Source organism: Gastrolobium bilobum, unplaced genomic scaffold (genome assembly GCF_033153095.1).
Source record: "Gastrolobium bilobum isolate Gb01-03AN ecotype WA unplaced genomic scaffold, APGP_CSIRO_Gbil_v1 utg7094, whole genome shotgun sequence".
Lineage (NCBI taxonomy): Eukaryota > Viridiplantae > Streptophyta > Magnoliopsida > Fabales > Fabaceae > Gastrolobium > Gastrolobium bilobum.
The window spans coordinates 491,692-516,074 of NW_026898828.1; the positions used below are offsets into that span (position 1 = coordinate 491,692).

Genomic DNA, 24,383 nt, shown 5'->3' on the forward strand with positions numbered 1-24,383 from the left:
CACAAAAAATTAATAGTTTAATCGTAAAATTTTATAAGACCATAACTTTTGATTCAGGTATCCGAATGAGATAATTCTTTTTTTGATTCCACATAACTTTTGGAAATCTACGCAATGACATCTCATTTGATATATTTTATCTCTCACAAACACAATTCAAATTTACAACAATGATACTATAAAGATGGCACCAAAATGGATTAACTCATCTATAAATAATATGGCACCAAATTTCCTATTAAATACAAAACACAATCAGCTCCTATTAAATACAAAACGCAATCAACTCCTTTAACATTAAATTCAAAATTCAAATAACCACCAGCAAATTTATTTGAATTGGCGACAATCTGTAACCAACTCATAAAATTACAACGCAATCAGCTCCTATTAAATACAAAACACAATGAACTCCTATTAAATACAAAATGCAATCAACTTATTGGAGGTTATTTGAATTTTGAATTTTGAATTTAATGTTATAGTACCATTATTGGGCGTGAATGAGTGCAATATATTCGTAATTAGGTTCAAACGGCAACTTATTCGTAATTATTTATTAAAAAAGCAATATTTTAATTTTTTTGCCTCTACCAATTGTTTGAAAAAAAATAGTGCACAAGGTTATTTATTTAATTATTAAAATATATACAAATTTATATAGAATATATACAAATTTATATAATATTCTACCAAGTGTTTAGAATATTTATTTAATTATTTTCTTTATTAATATAGATTTTTAAATTAATTTTTGAGTTTAAATCACAAATTAAATCTTTATTTTGTTTTTCTTATTAATAATAATTTTTAAAATTTTTTGGTAATACACTATATAATACAATTACTGCAAATTTGAATTATGTTTGTGAGAGATAAAATATATCAAATGACATGTCATTGCGTAGATCTCAAAAAGTTATGTGGAATCAAAAAAAAGAATTACCTCATTCGGATACTCGAGTCAAAAGTTATGACTTTCCAAAGTTTTACATTTCATAAGTTGACTTTTTTTGCCACGTCTCAACACCAGATAATTCACGCCTAAATTAGGCGTGAATGCCTTGGGAGTCACGCTTAATTTGAGCGTGAAAGACTGCAATAAATTTGAAAATAATTTCTAAACTGTTACCAATTCGTAATTAATTATTAAAAGTATAATATTTTAATTTGTTTGCATGTGACCTAATCTAACATGTCACGATATGCTATTTCAATTTGGCTAGTTATCTCGAATTAACATCTTTAGTAGGGACTAGTGATTGAACTGGGGTCAAATCAAGGGTTTTCTATTGCTCTTGCATCTAGTAGTAGTGTGTGCTAGATAAAATGTTCCACATTGAGCAACAATGTATAAACAATACGCCTATAAGCGAGTATCGGTGAATTAAATATTGGAAATAAGAAAAATAATGTTGTAAGAAAGTTGTTAAGTTATGTTATAGAAATAGAGATTGTGGGACCCACACTTGTTTTGTTTTTTATTTTTTGAAAAGAAGTGTGGGTCCCACAATCTCTATCTCTATAACATAACCTAACAACTTTCCTACAACATTATTCTTCTATTTTCCTTAAATATTTTCTAAGTTTTGGGCAAAATTATAATACCGGTGAACGACAATATTTTTAATTTGTTTTCTTAATCTAGGAACATAAATTGTTAAATATAATGATTGATAAAATCGATTCATTTTAACTGTTTCAAATAATAAACCGGGTAACTCGGGAATACAAAATTATGAAAATAACAAAAAACAAATTTTTTTTCCTTACACACTATTTATTTAACGTATATATTGTAAAATGTATTATTATAATTAAATACACTATTCATTAAATATATGTTCTATCTTAGTGGGAAAAAATAAAAAATAAAAAAACTTATCTCCTAAGACAAGTACATAGAATAAATAATTGTCCAACGTACATTAACTCATCAAGTTTGTTATAAGTAAATGTTTCTTCGATTATCTTCTATCTAAGTCTCCTGCTTCTAGTCCTTTTAGGGAGCGTTTGGTATAAGAGAATTTTTTTTTAACCAAGTAAATATTATTAGTGGGAAAATAGTTGTAAAGTAAAATAAGTGGGAAAATAGTTGTAAAGTAAAATAAGTGGGAAAATTTGAAAAATGTTGTTTGGTAGAACGAAATATTACCAGGAAAATTGTCATAAATTTATTGAGATTATGTTTGGTTGAAAGTAAAAGAGTGATGAGAAAATTTGACAAAATTTCAAAAATACCCCCGAATATGATAAAAGACACTGAGCAAATAGAGGTTGTACACGTGAAGGCATCTTTTTACTTACAAAATTGCATTTGGTGACCAATTAAGTCGTTGGTCTTTCGCTTTCTATATCTGATCAAGTTCCCTCTTAGGGCCTGTTTGGAGCACCTGATAAGGAAGATAGGATAGGATAACTTATCATATCCTATTTTTATCTCTTGTTCGGTGGGTCAATAGGATATGATTAGCTTATTCTATTGCCTCATTTTATCCTATCCAGTACATGATTTCTTATCCTATTAAGGGAGCTGGGTTAGGATTCAACCGGATAAGATAATAATATTTAATACCCAATATATCCTCACGTTACCCAATATCCTCACTCTACCTAATATATTTGTATTTATTGCATTATATTTTATTTATTATTTTTTCTTTCTCTTTTTACATAATCTTATCAGATTCATAATCAGGTGCTCAACAAACACAGGATATGATATAGGCTTATCAGCCTCATATCATATCCTACCCTTATCAGCCCCATATCATATCCTACCATTATCCTATCTTGTCGACCAAACGAGCCCTTAAGTTGCTTGTTCTTGCTTTTTGACTCCATCTGAAGCAACCCATCATTTTTTCCCCTCTTTCTTGAGCTATTTGCTATGGTGGGTCTTTGTTTATTCCACTGGATTCCTTCTAATGAGCTTCAACTGAGAAGTGGGTTGTTGAATTGGAGTTAAACTTTTTGAAATTTGATATGGTTTCCACTGAAAGGTTGGAGCTTTGGTTGTTTAAGAGGAGAAAGGTGCTGGGAATTTTGTTCCAGATTGTTTTTAGATGGTGGGTTGTTCTACTGTTTCTTCGTCAAAAATATGACTTCCCTGGTTTAGAGGAGAGAGGTGATTGCAGAGGGGCATTTATGTAACAAAGTTGGCGAACGGAATATGACTTCCCTAGTTTTCTTCGGATACCACCTCGAAGGAGGTCTTCCAAAACAGTGATTAGTGTCCCATTTTACACTGATTTCAGCTTTTGATGGGAAAACACAATGCCATGCTTTATTTTTGAAACTCCTGTACTAAACACATCATTCTCCACTCCCCACCTTTACTTACCCATCTATCTCCTTAAAAACCATCTACCAAACACCCCTTAAGAGTTTAGAGAATCATAAAGAAGCTTAATCTATGAAATTTCAGGAGAATTCTTCATAATTTTTTGAGAAAATTCGATTCTTTTTCTAAGTAGGTTCCTTTATTTTTCGTAATGTTTATTTAATGATATTGGAAAGGATAATACGTACAACATTTTTTTTTCCTTTTAGCTTTTTACGGCCATTTTTATATTTGCTTAATCAAAATCAAATTAACGACTTTTATTTGATATTATTTTATAACTGTTAATTTAATTTTGATCTAATGATAACAAATGTGATTATAAAAAATTATAAGGAAAAAATATTGCAAATATAATCTCGCTCAATTATATTACGTAGTTTATATTCTAAAATATTTGAAGAAAAAAATTATTTAAAGGAAAAACCTCTGCAACTAAAAAATTTAGTCGAAACTCTTTTTGTTTACAGGGAAAGATATACTTACCACCCAAAAAATTTACTATCCTTATAACCAATTTAATCAATGTTGATTTCAGACAATTTAACGGTTATACTTTATTGAAAATTGCTGTATTTTACTTATTAATTAATTATTAATTCTCAATAAATTATAATCATTAGATTGACAGAAATCAACGGTGATTAAATTGATTGTAGATGTGATAAATTTTTTTGATGGTAAGTATATTATGTCCCTTTGTTTACACAAATAAAGGTTATTATTATAGGGGAGTATTATTTTTGGAGTTATGACAGAAATAATATTCTCTATAACAGACACAACTATAGATGGGAGAGAATAATTTGATAAGAAAAAATGTTTTTTTGTGTCTGTGACAAATTTTTTTTTTTTTTTTATTGTAACTGCAAAAATGATACTCACAATTTAGACTTCTAGGGCGAACACTATTTAAATGACCAAAAAATTATAAATTACAACACATAGTCTTAAGCAACAAATAAATTTGAAGAGGACGATTGCCCTCCCTAACTCCTCCTTCACTCCACAACTAACTGAGAAATTGTTAGATTCCATGTCTATTTGTACTTCTTTAATATTTTGTGTCCAAAGCTATCCTATTTTAATAAAATAGCATTTTTATATGGGAAAACATTTTTTCATGTTGCATGATAATTCAATTCACATGTTGTGACCCTTCGATTTGCGTGCAAAACTTTTCTTTTCTTTTTCTTTTTTTTAATAAATGTGGGACCCACCACTAGTTGAGTCACAACATGAGAATTGAATTTTCATGCAACATGAGAAAATCAAACCCCTTTGTATATATATATATATATATATATATATATATATATATATATATATTTGTGTACATTTGTATAATTTCATTAACTTAAAAAAAAATATTTTAATAAAAATTCCATAAAATAGCACAATTATCCTATAATCATGTCTTCTTTTATTTTAATTTTTTTTATAAAATCAATTCTCTTATAACTTTTTTCACTAGCTAAAAAAATAGAACATCGCCCCGTCAAATTAAATTCTATGATTGACCTTGACAAGTAATTTGGTGTAAGAAAAATATTCTGAAATAAAAACCATTTTAATATTACTACCCTTATTAACTTTTCCCTTATACCAAATGATAAAAAGTCTGAATTTTCCATCTTTTTAGCTCCTAAATTTACTAAGACCTTTGTATTAAATAAATAAATAAATAAATAAATAAAATTTACCAAGACCAATAAATAAAGAAAATAAATTTATTTTTCGCAGCACATTTTTAAAGGAGGGAAACCAAAAGAAAAACCGGTTCAAAACTGGAGAAACGATAGTCCTTGGCGCTTCCTATGTGCACGAAGCATATTCTCTCCTCGCAGTAGTGGCAGTGTTTGACGTTTTCGTTGTGGCACAGAAATGGAAGAACAGCAAAGTGGTCGAATCTGCTCGTATTTCAGTGCTGCAAAGCCACTTCTTCCTCGAAAAAGAGGCCCTGACCTGTAACTCCCTCTCTTATTCTTCTTTTTCTCTATATGTTTATTTTCTCAAATATGATTTTTCTGTTTAATTAGGTTTTAAAAATTGAATCTCACAAAAGAAAAAATAAAATAAAATCCAACACATTTGCAAATGCCTGCTCACACACGTTAATTGGCAAATTTATTTCGTTATTTGAAACTGCACATTCTGATTCCATGATCTGTTGTTCTTTCTAGAATCAAGAGTGTAGGTGATTTTGATGCCACGGCTAGGGTTTCCGTTGCCAAGAGAGTTTCTCTCGCAGAGGTGGCGTTTAACAGGTGCAATGCATTAGGGAATGACCGTGGTCCTTCATATGATGCTGCTCATAGCAGTTTAAGTGCAGGGACAACGGCTGCTCCTGTATTTAGTGCGGCGAAGGAGAATTCGGGTCGATCATGTTTCGAAACTCCAAGGAAAGAACCTGAAGACACTAAACCTAAACCGCTGGATTATTTTTCAACCATTGACCTTGTGGATGATGATTTTGATGACTCCATTTTGGAACAAATTGACATTTTGTGTGAGCAGAAGTCTGCAGAGAAAGCAGCGGGGCAGGAGCTAGATCATTTTCTTGAGAGAGTTTCAAGTGAGAACAATATGGTTGGTGATGTTAATTTGAGTTATGGATCTAGCACTGTTTCTGAGGGTATGGGAAGTTGTGGCCTGTTTGGCTCTGGGGTTGATTTAGATCATAAAGAAGAAGAAATGGATACTACAAGGAAAAGTTTACAAAGTGGTGCCATGCCTGAGGAGTATTTAAAATACTTGCAATCCCTGAATGACAGGCAAAGAGAAGCAGCTTGCACTGATATTTCAATCCCTTTAATGATTGTAGCTGGTCCAGGAAGTGGGAAGGTTTTATTCAACTTTACTTCTCTTCTTGGTCCATTGCTTGTAAACATTTTCTTTTTCCTTTTAGTATTTGTTTTTCATCTTGGAGCTGAATTGTCTTTATTTATTTGTACCAGACATCCACAATGGTTGGACGTGTTTTGATGCTGCTTAATGAGGTTGTGCAGTTTTTTTGTGCTATAAGATATAGATACTGTATATCTTTGATTGTTATCCGTCTTTCTCTATCTTTCTGATTTGATGTGTTTTTACCTTTTATATTTAAATGTTATTGTTGAGATATATAAAACCATTAATACAGCTTCACCCAATAGCTTAAGCTTTTGGGTTGAATTGGTTCTTTACATGGTATCAGAGCCTCGTGTCCCAGGTTCGATCCTCACCGCCTCCCACTTCCTTTCAAGTGGAATTTCTTTCTTCGCACAGGTAGGTGGGCCTGTGCATTGTCCACTCTTCAAGCCCAGTGGGCTTTCGTGTAAGGGGGCGTGTTGAGATATATAAAACCATTAATATAGCCTCACCCAATAGCTTAAGCTTTTGGGTTGAATTGGTTCTTTACAGTTATTGCTCAGTATATTGTTTATAATTTCCGTTGGCTGCTAAACGTGCAGGGTATTAGTCCATCAAACATTCTTGCAATGACATTTACAACAGCAGCAGCTTCTGAAATGAGAGAACGTATTGGAGCCATAACTGGGAAGGCAACATCTAAAGAACTTACAATCAGTACTTTTCATTCATTTTCCCTGCAACTTTGCCGTTCACATGGAGAAAAGTATGTTGCTCTTAATTTGATTGGGATTTTCTCTTAATTTTCTGCTTATAAGTTACAACTCATGTGCTTTTATGTATTGTGTTTTAATTATTAGAGTCACAGTTAATTTTCTTGCTATTTGAAAATTTGAATACTAATTGTGGAATTTGTCATAATTGATAATCCATTAATCAATTCAAAATCTGACAACCCATTTACTGGAATGGTATGCGTAAAATACATTTTGTTTCCATGAATAACTTAATGTGCTCAGAATAAGTTAGCAGAAATAAAACAGCTAGTACAGTTTTAAGGGAAATTTCATATATTTAAAATATAATGACATCCTACATTTTAAGAAGCAATAAATTCTATTTGATACATATACTTCAAATGACCAGATTTTGCCAAACTTTGCTGAAGTTTAACTGCAATATTGATAAGTTGAATTGAGAGAATGAAAAACTCTTTACGAAATGCTTTTTAATTTTTATTTCTTAAAACATTTTTTGACTGCAGTACACACTTTCCTTCATTATGCTAGAAATAGTAGCTTTGACATTGTAATAATACCCCTAAACCGTTCAGCTTGTCAGTTCATTTATTCATATGCAATATGGTAAAAAAAATCTACAGACTTTCATCTGACTTCTTTAACTTACAAATAAAAGCACATCATGATTTGGAAAAAACAAAAAAATAGAAAAGAAGGAGCAGAAGGACAAGGATTTGTGACTTCTGGATTTGCTCAAATGTGATATTAATCTTTTTCTTCAGTTACTTCAGTTACCTATTTCAAGGATTCTTGCTCCTGGTTCTCAGGCTATTAGGTAGAAACCTAGGAATGGTTTTATATCTCTCACACAAAGGTCCTTTAGGCATGAAGTGTGGACAATACACTCGTCCATTTTATCTTGTGCTGAAGTTTTTAATTTAATTATGAAGAATGAGGAAGGGAAGGATTAAATTTCTGATCACTCGGTCATAGAAAGGTAAAGGATGCAAACAATCGTTTGAAAGATGCAATAAAGCGCTCTAGTCTCTCTTTATGTCATAAATGGAAACTCCCTTGAAACAATCATCAGCATTGGGCCCAGAGAGAAGCCATAAAGATAATCCTATGATAATCTAATAATATATCTAAAGGCAAAGGTGCGTGCTTAAAGATGGGGCAATCCTTTCCAACCAAATACACAACATAACTGCACAAACCGCAAACTGCCACCATCTTTTGGCTTGAGCATTGGAGGCTTAATATCAAGCTGCTTAGAGCCTAATGGGAAACTTTGTTAGAGAAAGGAGAGGAGGAAGTACATGAACAGTATTCAAGATACACTAAACATTTATTGACAAATATGGTATGCCACTTCAGGTTTTAAAGCTATATTGCCTAGTACTTGAAGTCTTGAACACAATGCATGCATATATTACATGACTGGATCTAAGTGAGCTATCTGTTATACCCATAAGATTTTAAGGCATGGGTTGCTTGATATTGGTAATTATATTGCAGGTTAGGTCGTACACCTGAATTCTTAATATATGGACAGGGGCAACAGCGAAATGCAATTATTGAGGCCGTCCGATTATTAGAAAATGGAAAAAATAGACATAAAGATGGTACACTGTTGATTGGTGAAATGTCCAATAGTATAACGACCCCTAAACTGTTCAAGGATAAGGCGAAGAAATGGCAAAAGTTTGTGACTCAGGTTTGTGGTTCTTTTTAAAGAGTAAATAATTCTGAACTTCCTTTTAAAATAATAAACTGATGCTTGATTCGCGAAAGCTACATTAACCTCCCTCAATTTTTATTTAAACTTATAATAACAGTCATTATATATATTAAAAATTAAATTGTATACGTTTACAATGAAGTCCGGTTTTAGTAGAAGTGGATGGTATGTCTTCTAATTAGTGTATGTATAAAATCAATTATTGCTCTACTTAAGGAGCAAATTACTATTCTAATTATGACTGTAATTAATATGTAAAGCACCAACTCAACCCAAAAGCTTAAGCTGGAAAGCAAATGTTACATTAATGGTTTTATATTATATTTTTTTAACACACCACTCACACAAGAGCCTAGTGAGCTTGAACAGTGGACAATGCACATGCCCATACGTGTTTAGAAACTCCATAATATTTAATTCATTATTAAAGAATGTGGGGTCGTGAAGATTGAACTCGTGACCATCTAGTCACGGCAGCTCTAATACCATGTAAAGCATCAACTCAACCCAAATACTTAAGTTGTTAAGTGGTCACATTTATGGCTTTATATTACATTTCTCCAACATAATACCTTTCTAATATAAATATGTCATTTGTGTGGTGTGGCTTAGACACACAATTTCAGCATACTCTCTAATTTCAAGGTGGTATTAGAGTGGGGTTTGACCCATCTTGCTGCCAAACCCTAAACTTGTAACACCTTCTGTGCTCACTGCCCTGCAACGCCTTAATGCATGCTTTTTGTGAAGGATATTCCTAGTTAATGCATAAACAGAAGGAATGACTTGTAAACTTGAGTTTTGAAGAAAAGCTTTGGAATCAAAGGGTTTCGGTTAAGTAGTAGTAAGATGAAATATTTTGATTGCAAGTTCAACATGATGCGAGTCAACATTGTTTTGTAGGTGAGAACTGGGGGACCTTATGTTCCATAAGTTGCATGGTTTAGGCATATTGGATCTATCTTACAAAGTGATGGGGAGATTGAGGGGGCTGCAAAATCAATCTAGGATGATAAAATTTAAAAGATTCTTTAGGAGTAATTTTTTATCGCAAGATGGCTATCAATCTCAAAGGAAATATTTATAGGACAACTATTAGACCAACAATGTTCTTTAACACCAAATGTTTGGCAATAAAGTGCCAACAAGGGCATCAGAAGTGTCAACAAGAGTTTTTACCGTGTAGAGTTGGTAAAGTGGGTTGAACCCAATGGGTCAACTCGCCAAAATGGAGCAGGGTGGGTTGTAAATTTCGACCTGCCAACTCAACAAAACATGCATTGCATATAGGTGGGTCAAAGCCGGTTAGGGGAGGGATGGGTCAACCCACGGGGTTAGTTTTTTTTTTTAATTCAACTTGTCATCTTTATACATATATCACATTGTTTCTTCCCCGATATATTCATGACTTTAATGCCATATTGTAGGAAATTAGTAATTGATTTACTTTTTTCTTCTTAATTTGAAATTTTGAATTTGCTGAGTTATGATAGGATAGGATTGCTGAGTAATAAGATAAGACTGACGACTCATTGCTGAGTCATTCTTATCTATTTTTTCCTAATTTAAACTTGTATAAATACCTCCTATCAGTGTAAATCAAGTGAGTCAATGTAATAAACTCTTTATTTCATATTTTTCAATATGGTATCAAGAGCAGGTTGGTCTTGAGAAAGTTCAGCCACCACAACTACCATCAAACCGGTGACACATCGTCAGAAAACTCAAAATCCGCATCTTATTTCTCTTTTCCATAATTTTAATATGGTAGTAAAAAGATATCATCTTCCTTGAGAGGAATTTTCTTCCGTTGTTCCTGTTCAATCAGATATTCCTCGTTGGACAGCCTCGTTTTTCGCTCAGTTGCAGATCTTCCCTGTTGCTCGTCTCTGTCGAACCTATCATCAGTTTCCAGCATCACCAGCCACCGTCGTCCCCCCATCGGATAAATTTTCCGATGACTGTTCCGATCAATAAGTACGTCAATGGGCTCAAAAGGAGCCAATCTATCCAATGCTCTTACGCGCCACTTCACTTTCTGCGCGTGGTTGACACACGTCACCTTCCTTCGATGTGTGTAGCATTTTCTGGCAATAGTTCGTCGTTAACCAAGGCTAGATGAGGTCACCCAGACATCCCCTCTCTGTATCTGCCTTTACTTCGTTCAACGAAGATCGTTTGGGTCGCGGTACACATCATTTGGGTTGCGGCCTTCACTTCGTTCTTCTTAGATCTGGTGGATCTACATCTGTTCACTATCTCTGTCCCTCATTCTTGTTTTCCGGAGAAGCTCAGACGCTGCTGTCTTTCCGCCGCTCCTAGCCACCATGTGGTTCTGTTCGCAACTGTTGCTGCTTCATCACTCTTCTTGTTTTGCTTTCTTAAAGCAAGGTCAAAGTGAAGGAGGAGAGGGTCTTTCTTCCTCCACCGCCTCTGCATCTGATCTCATTTCGCTTCTAGTTTGGGTTTGTAGTCAGAACCTGTTCAAATCTCCTCGCGCCAATGTCCATCCGCTGTGGTCACCAACTGTTACCATCTCTTCAGACTGATGGCTATTCCAGCTGATTTGCTATGCTACCAATTTCTCCGGCTTATGTTCGTCGAAGCTTTGTTTTTTAGTCTTCTTTCTTCCCAAGATGAAGTGTTTATGCTATTCATCATCTATCTTGAGGGAGAGTGTTAAGAAATTCCTCTCGAGGAGGAGCACCGTCCATGTTGCTGATGTTCATTCCAACACAGTTCCTCTTGAGGGGGAGCACCGTCCATGTTGCTAATGGTCATTGCAACACAGTTGTCTCCGGCGATGTTCATTTCGGCACCGTTCATGTTGCTGGTGTTTATTCCAGCACAATTCCTCTTGAGGGGGAGCTCCGTCCATGATGCTGATGGTCATTCCAGCACAGTTGTCTCAGCTAATGTTAATTCCGGCACCGTCCATGTTGGTGATGTTCATTCCAGCACAAATGTTTTAGCTGATGTTCATCCCGACACCGTTTCATTTCGTCGATGTCCATCTCGACCCCATTTTTAGCACATTGTTGATTTTTGGTTCCTCGTTTAGAAGATTTATTTTGATGTTATGTTACTTAATCTTTCTTGTTCAAGCTTGTAGCATATGATCTATATGCTTCAGCTTGAGGGGGAGTGTAGGAAACTAGTAATTGATTTACTTTTTTCTTCTTAATTTGAAATTCTGAATTTGCTTAGTCATGATAGGATAGGATTGCTGAGTCAGAAGATAAGACTGACGACTCATTGCTGATTCATTCTTATCTATTTTTTTACCTCATTTGCACTTGTATAAATACCTCTTATCAATGTAAATCAAGTGAATCAATGTAATAAACTCTTTATTTCACATTTTTCGATACATATATATTACATCCTGCACATTTGACTTTATATTTGAATATGATGTAGTTTTGTTGCAAAATTGCAACATTTTTGCTTGTCTCCAGTGGTCAGTTCACTATTATTACAACTTCAGGTTGAATTGAACAAAATAAAAAGAAAAGCATTTTCATGCAAAATACTATTGTTAAAGCAATTTTGTGATAATGATATTTGTATAAATTTACACACTGACCCAAACTTCTCATTTAATTCCACAAGTCACTAGATAACATGGTGATCCCAATATAACTTCTTTATTGTTTTTAATATTAAATGACATATTAGGAAAAAAATATTTTTTATTTATTTTTTTAGGTAGGTTGACCCGCCAACCCTCCTCAAAACGGGTGGATTGGTTTTTCCAATACACTCACTAATGGAGGGTCGACTCGCCCTGCCCTGTTTGTGGAGGGTTGGAGGCGGGGCGGGTTGACCTGTTTTGCCACCCAAAAGCAAAAAATAAGTGTAGCATAGATGGTAATTTTGCCTAAGATGGTTTGGTCATTTGAGAAGATTATCACAAACTAACTCAACTCAAAAGTTTAAGCTGTTCTGCTGGTATGTGAAGTTATATGAATGATTTTATATTTATTTTTAGCATGCCTCATGCTAGAGCCCTTCGTACTTGAAGGGTGGACAATGCATTGGCCCAACAATTCTAGTCAAAGAAAATCCACAATATTTAGAGGAGGATTTTTTTAGTAGGGTGGGAAACTCCTGTTCGGAACTAGATGGTTTTTTGATAGAGTGCAACGGTGCTGTTTGATCCATGTAGTTGACCCCAACTAGTGGGGTAATGCTTGATTATTGTTGTATGCAATGGATGTGCTTAGTGATCACGTGATTTGCCATTTTCTGAAGGCCTCCTAGTCTTGAAATTTTGAAAACCATGATTGCTATCAGTTGTGTGCGTAAATTTCTGAAGGCTAACTATTTTGGTGTTGGTGTAGCATGTAAATTTGATTGGATGCTTCCTATAAGTGCTTGTATTGTACAACTGAAGAAGAGGAAGGGATAAAGGAGAGAACAAGATACAGAGATATAAGAGGCAAAACTGCCAAGATTACTCAAAATACTTACCTAAGTTCAAAATTATAGAAAGGCATTTTATAAAGAGCATAAACTAACCATTAAAAAAGATTAAATAAAATGCTAGTTCATTGTACGAGACTCCTTTCATTCTGGTGTTTGGAGAGGGTTAGAGGTGTGCAACTTTCTCCCATAAGCAGAGAGGCAGTTTCCATTATTAGAATTTGTGACCACCACGTAACAAGGGAGAAAATAAATGTCAAAAAAGGTTCAATGTTTAAGCCTTAATAAAATCGTTAAAAAATGTTGTGTTTATGCCCGATTCATACCCTCCATTCCTTATTGGAATTTCCATTAATCTGTAAAATTGTTTTATTAGTTTTACAGATATGTTATCTCGAGTCTTGACCTTGTGGATTCATATTTCTGATAATGAGAACCATATCTGTACACTACATATGCATATTCAAATTTCAAACATGAGATTTATCTTAAATCTTTCTTCTTTTTATACATATATCAAGAAAAAAGAGGGGTTTAGTTGTTAAGTGAGATAAGTCTGAGTTGAATTTTACTTTTCCATGCTTCCTTTGGTATACAGAAGATCTTGTTAATAATTCTTTCCATGAATACTGTGGTTTTCTGACCTGAATAATAAGCCCAAACCGCTTCATTTCCTCATGTTTCTTTGACTAATGATGCATAATCTGAGAAATATTTGTTATAAAATATTTGATTCTATATTGTGACTTAATAAAAAAGTGTGTTCTTGGAAAAATAAATTATCATGCAGGAACTTACCCTAAACTACATTTTTTTTTACCAGTTTTATAGTTCTAATATTTACATAATGTAACCTACCTTGTGTTCCATCAAGGACTTCACTGGACATCTATATAGATGGATAAAAGTCTTTGTAGTGTCACAAAACTCGATTGTTCTTTACCTGAGAAAATTTGTTTTTAATCTGGATAAGTGCTCGAAGGTTGAGCTGTTTGTTTCTATATTATATTTATTAGGCATTTAATTTGGTAAAATTGTGCATTTCTTAATTGCTACAAAAATGTTTCTCGCTGAATGCATTATAATTGCTTGATAAGGGTCTTCCAATTCCTTCTTTTATTTTCTTATGCTGCGAAATTTAACTTGATCATATGCAATAACTTTACACCATTTCAGGCCAAAGCTTCAGGACAAACTTCTGCCGAGTATCGTGAAATGGGCAATGAAATAGGAGTAAGCTGATAAAGTCTTTATCGCTTTCCCCCACGTGCATGCACACACGGACCCAGACTCTTGTTCTGCTTTTACGCTTCTGATACCTTGCTTTGGATTGTGCTCAGGCTGAGATTCTTGAAAATTACAATAACATATTAAAATCTTGTAATGCTCTGGATTATCATGACTTGATCAGCTGTTCTGTGAAGTTACTCACCGATTTTCCTGAAGGTAAGAATTTTCTGAAATATACATTTTAACTAAAATCCGTTCCCTTACAACGTTTAGTTGTGCTAACTTATGTTTGTTTAAACTTTGAATAGTTTTCAAAGAGTGTCAGGATTCATGGAAAGCTGTTGTTATAGATGAGTTCCAAGACACTAGTGCTATGCAATACAAGCTTTTAAAGATTCTTGCATCCCATCATAAAATAACAATTGTTGGTGACGACGATCAGGTTTGATTGTTTTCTTTTTAAATCCCTAAAGTTTGAGAAGTCCATGGTTGGATATTTGTATTGTTTTCTATCATTGCACTTAAAATATCATCCTTGTAATTAACGGTCTAATGTCTTTTTCTTTTCTTACAGTCAATTTTCAGTTTCAACGGAGCAGACATTTATGGATTTATTTCCTTTCGCAGTGATTTTCCAAACTACAAAGAGGTTTCTCTTGTCCTTAATTAGTTCTTTTTTTATGCTACATACTTAACTCTTACTTGGTTAAGCCACACCCGCATAGGTTGATAGAAAAATGAATACATAATATCCTTATTAACTCTCTTCATTTGTATATGTAAAACTACTTGTGTATTGACTCACTTGATCAGAGGTTACAATAATATATATGCATAACCTATGACTAAAAAAGGAAACTAAATAATTGTAAAATCAATCCTAATTAAAAGTGTTAGAGATATATAAAACCATTAATGTAATCTCACCCATCAGCTTAAGCTTTTGGGTTGAATTGGTTCTTTACATGATATCAGAGCCTCATGTCCCAGGTTCGATCTTAGCCGCCCCTCACTTTCTCTTGTGGAATTTCTAAGCACATGTAGGTGAGACCATCAACTTAAACTTTTGGGTTGAATTGGTTCTTTGCATGGTATCAGAGCCTCGTGTCCCGGGTTCGATTCTCGCCCCCCCCCCCATTTTCTTTGTGGAATTTCTTAGCACAGATAGGTGGGCTTGTGCATTGTCCACCCTTCAAGCACAGTGGGCTCTCGTGTGAGGGGGCGTGTTAGAAATATATAAAACCATTAATGTAACCTCACCCATCAGCTTAAGCTTTTGGGTTGAATTGGTTCTTTACAAAAAGAAAAAAGAAAACTAATCCTAATTGATTCCAATAAATCAGAGATATGATGATATCCTCAATATACAGAAATATTTACGAGTAATTAATTAGGATTTTCTACAGGATACTTGCATAACTTACTTTTTTGGTTCAGATTAGGCTTAACAAAAATTATCGGTCCACACGTTGCATTGTTGAGGCTGCATCTTCTCTTATTCAAAATAATACCAAGCGATGTCAGTTGAAGGATGTTCTTACTGATAACTCTTCTGGATCCAAGGTAACTAATCATACTGTGTGGTGTTTTGAAAAGTATGTTTTATTGTGATTTTCCTATTTATGTAGCTAAAATGATTATGGTAATAATCTGCAGATAGTTATAAAGGAGTGTCACAATGAGGATGCACAATGTGCATTTGTTGTTGACAATATCATAGAAATTTCATCTAATCATTCAGCAACTGACTGTTGTTATGGCAACATTGCAATTCTCTACCGTAGGCAGGTGATGTTTCTCGCAATTATAACTATGTACAAAAGCAATGACCCTGTATTTGACTGAATGATCTTTGCTACTCCCTTTCTTCCTGTTCAGATATCGGGGAAAGCATTCCAAATGGCTTTCCGTGAAAGGAAAATACCGTTTAACATTCACGGTGTGGCTTTTTACAGGAAAAAGGTAATTTTTTTTCCAATTAAGATAAAAAATTTGTTTGTTTCTGTTTTCTAACAATTACTCATTGATAATAGTTAAAATATAAATCATTTGCGGCTCTCCACTAACAGCTTAAACTTTTGTATTAAGCTGGTTGTAACTATTTTATGATCATCATAAACATTGGGGTTTTATTTCAATGAAAATTCCTTATATCGTATACAATCATGGTGCTCTTTACTGCATTGGTGGTTAATTCTGTGTTAGGCTAATTATTTCATATATCAATCTGTTTTGGTTGTGCTCCTAATATGCTAGTTTATTTCTTTTGATTCTCCTATCTATTTATCTCCTATATTGAAGTAATGTAAACCACAGAGACTGATCATATAATGCTGCTGCTACTCTCTTTTTGCTTGTTTCTTTTAGAAATTGAGATTGTTGAAAATAGAGAGATTCAAAGAAAAGAAAGAGAAGAAAGTATCAAATGGCTTTACCAATTAATTCTGGTTCAGCTGCATTTATACATTAACATAGAAATAAATATATTACAGAATTAAGTTAAAAAGACAATATGACAGAGTTGATCATTCCCAGGTTGTTACAAATATGAGTAGCCATGTTCCCATCTAGATCTTTACTCCTCTAGATTCAAAGAAAAGAAAGAGAAGAAAGTATCAAATGGCTTTACCAATTAATTCTGGTTCAGCTGCATATATACATTAACACAGAAATAAATATATTACAGAACTAAAAAGATAAAATATGACAGAGTTGATCATTCCCAGGTTGTTACAAATACGAGTAGCCATGTTCCCATCTAGAGCTTTACTCCTCTAAGACATCGTTTTACCTCGAAAACAAACACATAATAACCATTAATAGGCCTCCTATCAACCAAGAACCTTGCCTAATCTGCATCAGAAAAACCCTAAACTCTAAAATGGACAAGATTCTTGTACAAATTTCCATTTCTCCTTTGAGATACTTAAAGACGTAAATATCTGGATAAGCAGTCATTGGCAATGACATGAACTGGCTATCTACACTCATTATGAATGCAATCTTTCAAACAATTATGTGAAAATCATCATGTAAGAAAGCATTCTATACATCAAGCTGATGAAAGCATTAATTATGTGAGGTAGGAAGAGCAATAAATAAGCAAAATGAGTCGAGCAGTTGGAGAGAAGGTGATACACTTCTGGTTGGAAACTTAAATTGTTGTTGTGAAAATAAATGGAATTGAAGGGAAAATAAGATTTATTTATTGAGATAAATGATAGTACTAGAGCACTCTCTTGCCAAGGGACAAGCCCTAAATCTCAGATGAGTTCTGAGCCAAACACTCACAATATCATATCTTGCCTATTCTTTAAGAGCCTTATATTGCATAACCGTTATGATTTTCTGGTTGCCTGAGAATGAACGACAGCACCTTTGCATAACTACCACAATGTCTCTTTTATTGTAGTAATAACATCCCTGCAGTAGTAACAGACTATCAGCCTTTGATTTATTGGCTGCATAGCTCCCACAATTTCTCTTTTATTGTTGTAATAACCCCCTGATTTATTGGCTGCCATAACTCTCATAATGTCTCTTTTATTGTTGAGAAATATTTCTACGGGTATAGACCTTACAAATGGATGGTTTTGTTCTGTAACAATACCTTCCTTTTGTGAATCAACCTTGTTGAAATCTGGAAACTGGCCTCGAATCATCATTATGTCTTCGCAGGATGCTTCTTTTGGAGGTTGATCTTTCCAATGAATTAAAACCTGCTCCACGTTTTAACCATGTTGCTGGATAAATCGGAAACCTAAAGCCTTGATTGGATAAAATTTAAAGTCGTCCACTTGTAAATTATCCGGTAGCTCCTTCTCAACATAATGCTCTCCTATGGCTTTCTTGAGTTGCGAGACATTAAAAACAGGATGTATGCGGGCATTGATTGGAAGTTGTAGTTGAAACGCAAAAGCTCCAATTTGCTTAAGCAACAAGGACCGTAAAATGTGGCTGTCAGTTTGTGGTGCAACCGAGAAGGCATGTAACCCTTTATGTGGGCGGATTTTAAATAAACCCAATCACCCACTTGGATATTTGATTGCACACGATGCTTATTTGCCTTGCAAGCCATCTGATAAAGCGCGCGATGAAGATGAAACTTAAGTTGCCACAAAGCTTCATCACGATCCATGAGGTCCTATGCCAGTGCTTATACCAAGGTCTCTCTTAGAATAAATTTTGTAAAAGAAGGATGAGGTCTTCCATAAACCACCTCAAAAGGAGTACATTGAGCAGCACAACGGAAACTAGTATTGTACCACTATTCAGCCCACGGTAAAAAGTCGCCCCAGACTTTAGGGCACAAAAACAGCCCCCTGATTTATTGGCTGTCATTACTCCCATACTGTCTCTTTTATTGTTGTTGACGAATATTCCTATGGGTGTAGACCTTCCACAAAATAGTCAATGTCATGGGTTTGGGCATATTCTTTGGCAACCAAACAAGTTTTTAACCGAACTACAAAACCATATTGATTCATCTTGACTGTCTACACCCAATTGCAACCAATTGCTATACTTGAATTCGTTAAATATTTGGAATTTGGAATTTCATTAGATAATTCCTCTATGAATTTATATTAAAGGATCACAATTCAAATCTGATTACTATACAAATACCTAACAAAAATTAATTCCTAAATTGCAGGGATAAGAAGAGATAAGGATATTATGTATAATAACTATCATTCTTCTTCAAGCTAGTGCATATATGTCATATGCACCAAGCTTGTTACGTATGGAAGTTATCCTTGGCACTCAAAGTGATTTGGTAAACATATTTGCTAGTTGATTATTAGAGTTCACAAGCTCTTGAAAGTTTTATTTTTATAATCTTATTCTTATTGCTATCTGACTCGTGAATGATTGTATCTTTGTATACTTTCAATCAGTTGTTAACTTTTCCCTTCTTATAATAGGTAGTCAGAACTATCATTGCCATGCTTCGAACAGTGCTGCCTAGTTGTGATGATGGCTCATATAGTCGTGTCTTCAAGGCTTTACTGCCTTTTGAGAAAGATAAAAAAAAGAGGGTACAGGTTTTATAAAGATATTCAGTTTGAACATGCATAATGGAGCATATAGCCATGGTGGCTTTCTATCTTCTTCTTTTTTTAGATATTCTTTCAGCATGTGTTTTAAGATTAGTGTTCCCATTTGCAGGTAATTGACCATATCAACAAAATTTCAACTATTAGAAAATGTAGTTTCTTATCAGCTGCCCGTGACATCTTTAGTGCAAAGATTTCTGGTATCTTTCAAAGGTTTGGTAAAAATACATTCTTAGCCTTAAAGTTTTATCATGTTATATAAAGTATTTGAAATTTTTTATTAATTCTTTCTGTTGCTCTCTAAGAAATTGTTTTTTTTTTCCGATAAAAAAAGTAAATTAGTTTTGTTTATCTCACCTTTGACATGAATACTATCAAAACAAAGTATTCTCCCAAAATATTGATTATGGAAATAATCTTTTGTGAGCAATATTTCTTCTCATTTTTTGGGAGTTTCTTATCTTGGGCATATTTCTTGTTTTTGTTTGTTTATCACTCAGCTTGAGAATTGTTTTTTAGTTTTTTTTTATTATTTTGTGATAACCATGGTTGTTGAATCACAATACATATTGTCCATCGTGCAATACTACAACTATGGTGATAACTGATAACTCAAAAAGGCATTTCTTTGAGGTCTAAAAAAAAAAATTCTAGCAATGTTGATCAATTCTCAGCTTCCGTACCTGACTTGACAGCTATAGTTTTTTTCTTACTTTTGTAGTATATTAGGATTCTTCTAACTTAAAATAATATGTTTGTATGACTGATTATCTCCTAAAATAACTCTAAAGATTTCTCCTTAATTGGGGCACAAATTAACTATATATATATATATATATATATATATATATATATATTGTCAAGAGTGCGAGACTAGGGCAATGGTAAAGCTACTCCTTGGTGACCAAGAGGTCACGGGTTAAAATCCAGAAAATAATCTCTTTGCAAAAAAATATGGGTAAGAGTAAGACTATGGACAAGGATTTTCCTCACCTTTACCCTCGTTAGTTGGAGTTTCACGGGAAGTGGTTTTTATATACATTAATTGTCATGGTATCTCTAATAATGTTAATACGTTTTTAGATGAAAGGGGTTTGTCCTTGGAGTTAAATGTATTTAGTTTGCATTGTATTGTTGTAGTTCTTGCTTTTTTGGTAACCCGTGGCTTGTTATGTTCCTCTATGAAGCATGCTTGTGAAACAAATTCATATACATGTCTTTTCTGTATTCTTGTTCTGCTGTATATAATCTCATAAACTAATTGATATAATGACTTGCGTAGTTCGTATTGATCATAGGAGTGAGCTTACCCATGGAAGGAAGGTTTTAATGACACTAGAGATGATTTCGAAACTTGTTCAGAGGGTAAACACTTTCTGAACATTTTGATAGCTGATCTAATTTATGATTGGAGTAATAAACGTTTATCACTTGTGATAAATGCTTCTCTCACCTGAAATGTATGCCATATTTATTTGACAGGAAAATTCAATCTCAGCTATCATAACTTGTGTGGCAAACATGATACCTGAGGTTTGTCTTACTTCTCACTTGAATTTTTAAAAAATTACTGTATTAGCCCATAAGATATTGTATTTTCTTAAAATGGTACAATCAACTTGTTTGAAATGGCTATTATGTGTTGTCTGAACTTATTTTTTTGTTTATTTTTTAACTATGTATTCATATTTTATAGCTCCAAGAAACATTCTCGTGGGTGCATGTGTCAATCATAAAATTGTATTAGGGCATAACGCCATATTTATAAATATTTTGCTTATTTTATTGTTAGATAAATTCGAAGATGCATAGATTAAATAAGTTCAAACAATTACAGAAATATTTCATGATTCCGCAATTCTATTGATGTAGTTATTGTTCCATGAACTTGAATTTCAGAAATACCTCCTTGAGAAACGGGCAACCATTGATGTTGATGGAGGGACATTGCTGAATGAAGACTATGACATTAGATCTGTAAGTTTTTTATGCAAGATAAAACTGAGGTTGTTTTTTGTTAGTTGGTTGTGTGCTTGTTATGTATATGTTGAAATAGTAGTTGTGTAGTTATTAGTTAATAGCAAATGATCCAGGAGGTTGCTTCATTTAGACTTCCTCAGACAGATCATCATGGAGGAAAGTATTCTTGATATCCAATTGATAATGTGGCTAGCGATGAATAGCAACCATAGACAGAAAGAGGCAAAAAAATGCCATTTTCGCCACGGGGTGGTGTCCCCATCTATGTAGCACCGATACGACACGCGACACGTGACACGACACTCCGACACGTCAATCCTAAAAAATTATGGATTTCGACACGTTGGGACACGTTTTAATATTAAATAATATTTTTAATTTATATAGTGTATATTTCATTTAATATTTAATAATTTAACAAAAAAATGAAACTAAATTAATAATACCCATCAACACGTTATAAAGATGGAAGCTTTAATAAAAAAAAAAAAGAACTGGGATGAGAGAGAGATATAATATCAGATAGAGAGATCAAATCATATTAGAGAGATCAGAGAGAAGAAGATACAACAAGAGCGTGATAGGAATTGACAACAATGATGCTGAAATGATCTCTTATCTACTTAAGGGGAAAAAAGACAAAAAAATAAAATTGATATGATCAGGTGGAAGCTTTATTAATATATTTTAACTTTTTAAAAAAATAATTTTTTTAAAAAAAAAATTAAAAAAAATTACGAAAATGCCATTTGACCGTGTCGGACACGGTCAAATTCGCGTGTCGGAATGGTCAACGTGTCGGAAAAAGTCAACCGCGTGTCCGACACCGTGTCGGAGCGTGTCGCCGTGTCGGACCCGACTCTTCCTGTTTTTACAAGTGTCCGTGCTTCCTTGATCCCCATAAACTCTCCTGTTATTATTGCAACTATTAAGGTTTAAGTGAGAAAAAGCATACATGAATACACATTTCAACGAACATAAATGAGTTGTACTGATTATACAGCAAAGATCCTTTTGAAAGTCGAAGCTCTCAAGTAAATTGGCTGCAATATGCATTGCTGGCATTTAATGTTTGAAAGAAGATATTGTTCTGGAAGTTTTAATTTTCAATGTAAATTCATGTCTTTTAATTTCCTTTTGAATTCATTTTTACCTAGATTATGTTCATCCATAGCTTGAATACCTTTCTTCAGGTTCGCCAATACCTGTTAGATGATGTCTCTGAGTTTCTTTCCACTAAATTCAATGAGGTAAAAGGGGAAAGGGAAGTATCAGAAGATAACGGTTGCATTTTTGTGCTAAAAGCTTTCATTGATTATTTATTTGAGCGTGAGAGGAAAAACTTTTGTGGTCGGAGGAAGGACAATGAAAATTCTGTGACATTAACTACCATTCATCAGGTACCTATCTCACTGGATTAGTGCCAAATGGTGTTTGACTAAAAAATTATGCAAATTTAACCTTCTTTGACCTGCAGGCAAAAGGTTTAGAGTGGGATGTTGTCTTCATAGTTAAGGTATGTGATAATATTTAGAACATTGTTCTTCAACAAGCTCAAAAGCAAGTAGATGAATGTGTTCTTTCTAATGTTTTTCAAAAACAGATATTCATTTTTAATACCCTTTTTATTTATGCTATACTTGGACAATAATATGGCTAACATTTTCACCTGACTAAACTGCAACATGACCACAAACTGCTCAATGGAAGTGAAGGAGTTGGCATAGTGTAGTCAAAAAACATACCAACTTATCTAAAGTTATGTTTTGAAAATTTAATTGAAGAGTGTGTTACAGAGTTACCCAAGCTTTACAGTTCACATAGTGGAGGAATTCATCTGCTTGGTGATCTGAATCTTCATATGTGATTACCTTGTTCATGGATAGAAATTTCTTGCTTTGTTCGGCTGTGTTTTCTGATGTTATTCAAAAAAATGGCTAAAAAGTTATTATTTATGTGATCCTTTTTTATGACTGTCATTTACATACACCTGGTTACACTGCAACAAGACCATGCAAATGCTCTTTGGAAGTCACTGAGTGATATTAATTAAATATTGATCACAAAGTTAGCAAAGGTGTTGCAGTTCAGAAGGCGGGAGGAATTCATCTTTACTGTGATATTACTTTTGATATTTGATTCCTTGTTCATGGGTCATAGTCCCTTGGTTTCTTCCATGTGTTATTACAAAATGAAATGGATGGATAACCTTTTTTTTGTTTTTTGGCTGTCTTTTCTTGACGGATGTTTTGAAATATGAAATAGGCAAATGAATCTGAGATCCCTCTATTACATGATTTCAAAGGTACTGTAAAGGACACTGGGGCCCTAGTTGAGGTACATTATTGCTTGATAGTTGGATGAATTATACATATGTTCATTTGTCTTCTACTAGATTGTTTTAGACTGGTTTTGATTTTAATTCTTATATGATTCTAAGGAAGAAAGACGTTTATTATATGTTGCAATGACTCGTGCTCGGCAGAAGCTTTTTATTCTCTATGTTATGATGGATTCAAACTGGCAGGTTTGTCTAGCATAACTTCCAAGACATTTTTATCATTGGATTTTGCTAATTTTGTGTGTCTCTAGATGCTTCAACCTTCACGATTTCTGAAAGAAATTCCTCATCATCTTGTAGAGGTTCAGGTATGTCATACTGCCTTTTCAAATTTTAATAACCAATTGTGACTGAAATTACAGAATAAAAGTTTGTTTGAAGTCCTAATTCTTTCCAGGGTTATTACATTTATTAGTAGAATAAGGCTTGCTGCTTTGTTGCTCCCTCAGAGGGAAGGCCTCGTGGGGAAAACAAGCAAACCCTTTATTTCTTGATTGTTGAGAGTTTGACAACCGTTACAACTCTACATTTGTTTATTTATTGATTAATTATCTCCCTACATTTGATGGTATCTAGTGTTTTATTTCCTATTAATCCTTTTAATTTTCTTATCTTTCTTTATAATTTCTAATCATAATTATTTTGTCTAACTTGAATTTCAAAGTTGCTTGATATT

General features: G+C 33.6%; 1 protein-coding gene across 1 annotated transcript in view; it reads left to right on the top strand.

The window, feature by feature from the left end:
• Positions 1-5,227: 5,227 nt before the first annotated feature.
• LOC133284512 (ATP-dependent DNA helicase SRS2-like protein At4g25120) overlaps positions 5,228-24,383 on the top strand; it is a 35,622-nt gene continuing 16,466 nt past the window's right edge. Inside the window, exons 1-22 of the mRNA XM_061481537.1 lie at positions 5,228-5,310; positions 5,527-6,187; positions 6,301-6,342; positions 6,796-6,959; positions 8,452-8,650; positions 14,276-14,332; positions 14,440-14,545; positions 14,638-14,771; positions 14,904-14,978; positions 15,767-15,892; positions 15,986-16,117; positions 16,208-16,291; positions 19,255-19,368; positions 19,499-19,599; positions 20,685-20,751; positions 20,869-20,919; positions 21,286-21,363; positions 22,560-22,766; positions 22,844-22,882; positions 23,632-23,703; positions 23,807-23,893; positions 23,959-24,015. Coding sequence (XP_061337521.1) covers positions 5,228-5,310; positions 5,527-6,187; positions 6,301-6,342; positions 6,796-6,959; positions 8,452-8,650; positions 14,276-14,332; positions 14,440-14,545; positions 14,638-14,771; positions 14,904-14,978; positions 15,767-15,892; positions 15,986-16,117; positions 16,208-16,291; positions 19,255-19,368; positions 19,499-19,599; positions 20,685-20,751; positions 20,869-20,919; positions 21,286-21,363; positions 22,560-22,766; positions 22,844-22,882; positions 23,632-23,703; positions 23,807-23,893; positions 23,959-24,015 — 2,736 coding nt within the window. The remainder of the gene's footprint in view (positions 5,311-5,526; positions 6,188-6,300; positions 6,343-6,795; positions 6,960-8,451; positions 8,651-14,275; positions 14,333-14,439; positions 14,546-14,637; positions 14,772-14,903; positions 14,979-15,766; positions 15,893-15,985; positions 16,118-16,207; positions 16,292-19,254; positions 19,369-19,498; positions 19,600-20,684; positions 20,752-20,868; positions 20,920-21,285; positions 21,364-22,559; positions 22,767-22,843; positions 22,883-23,631; positions 23,704-23,806; positions 23,894-23,958; positions 24,016-24,383) is intronic.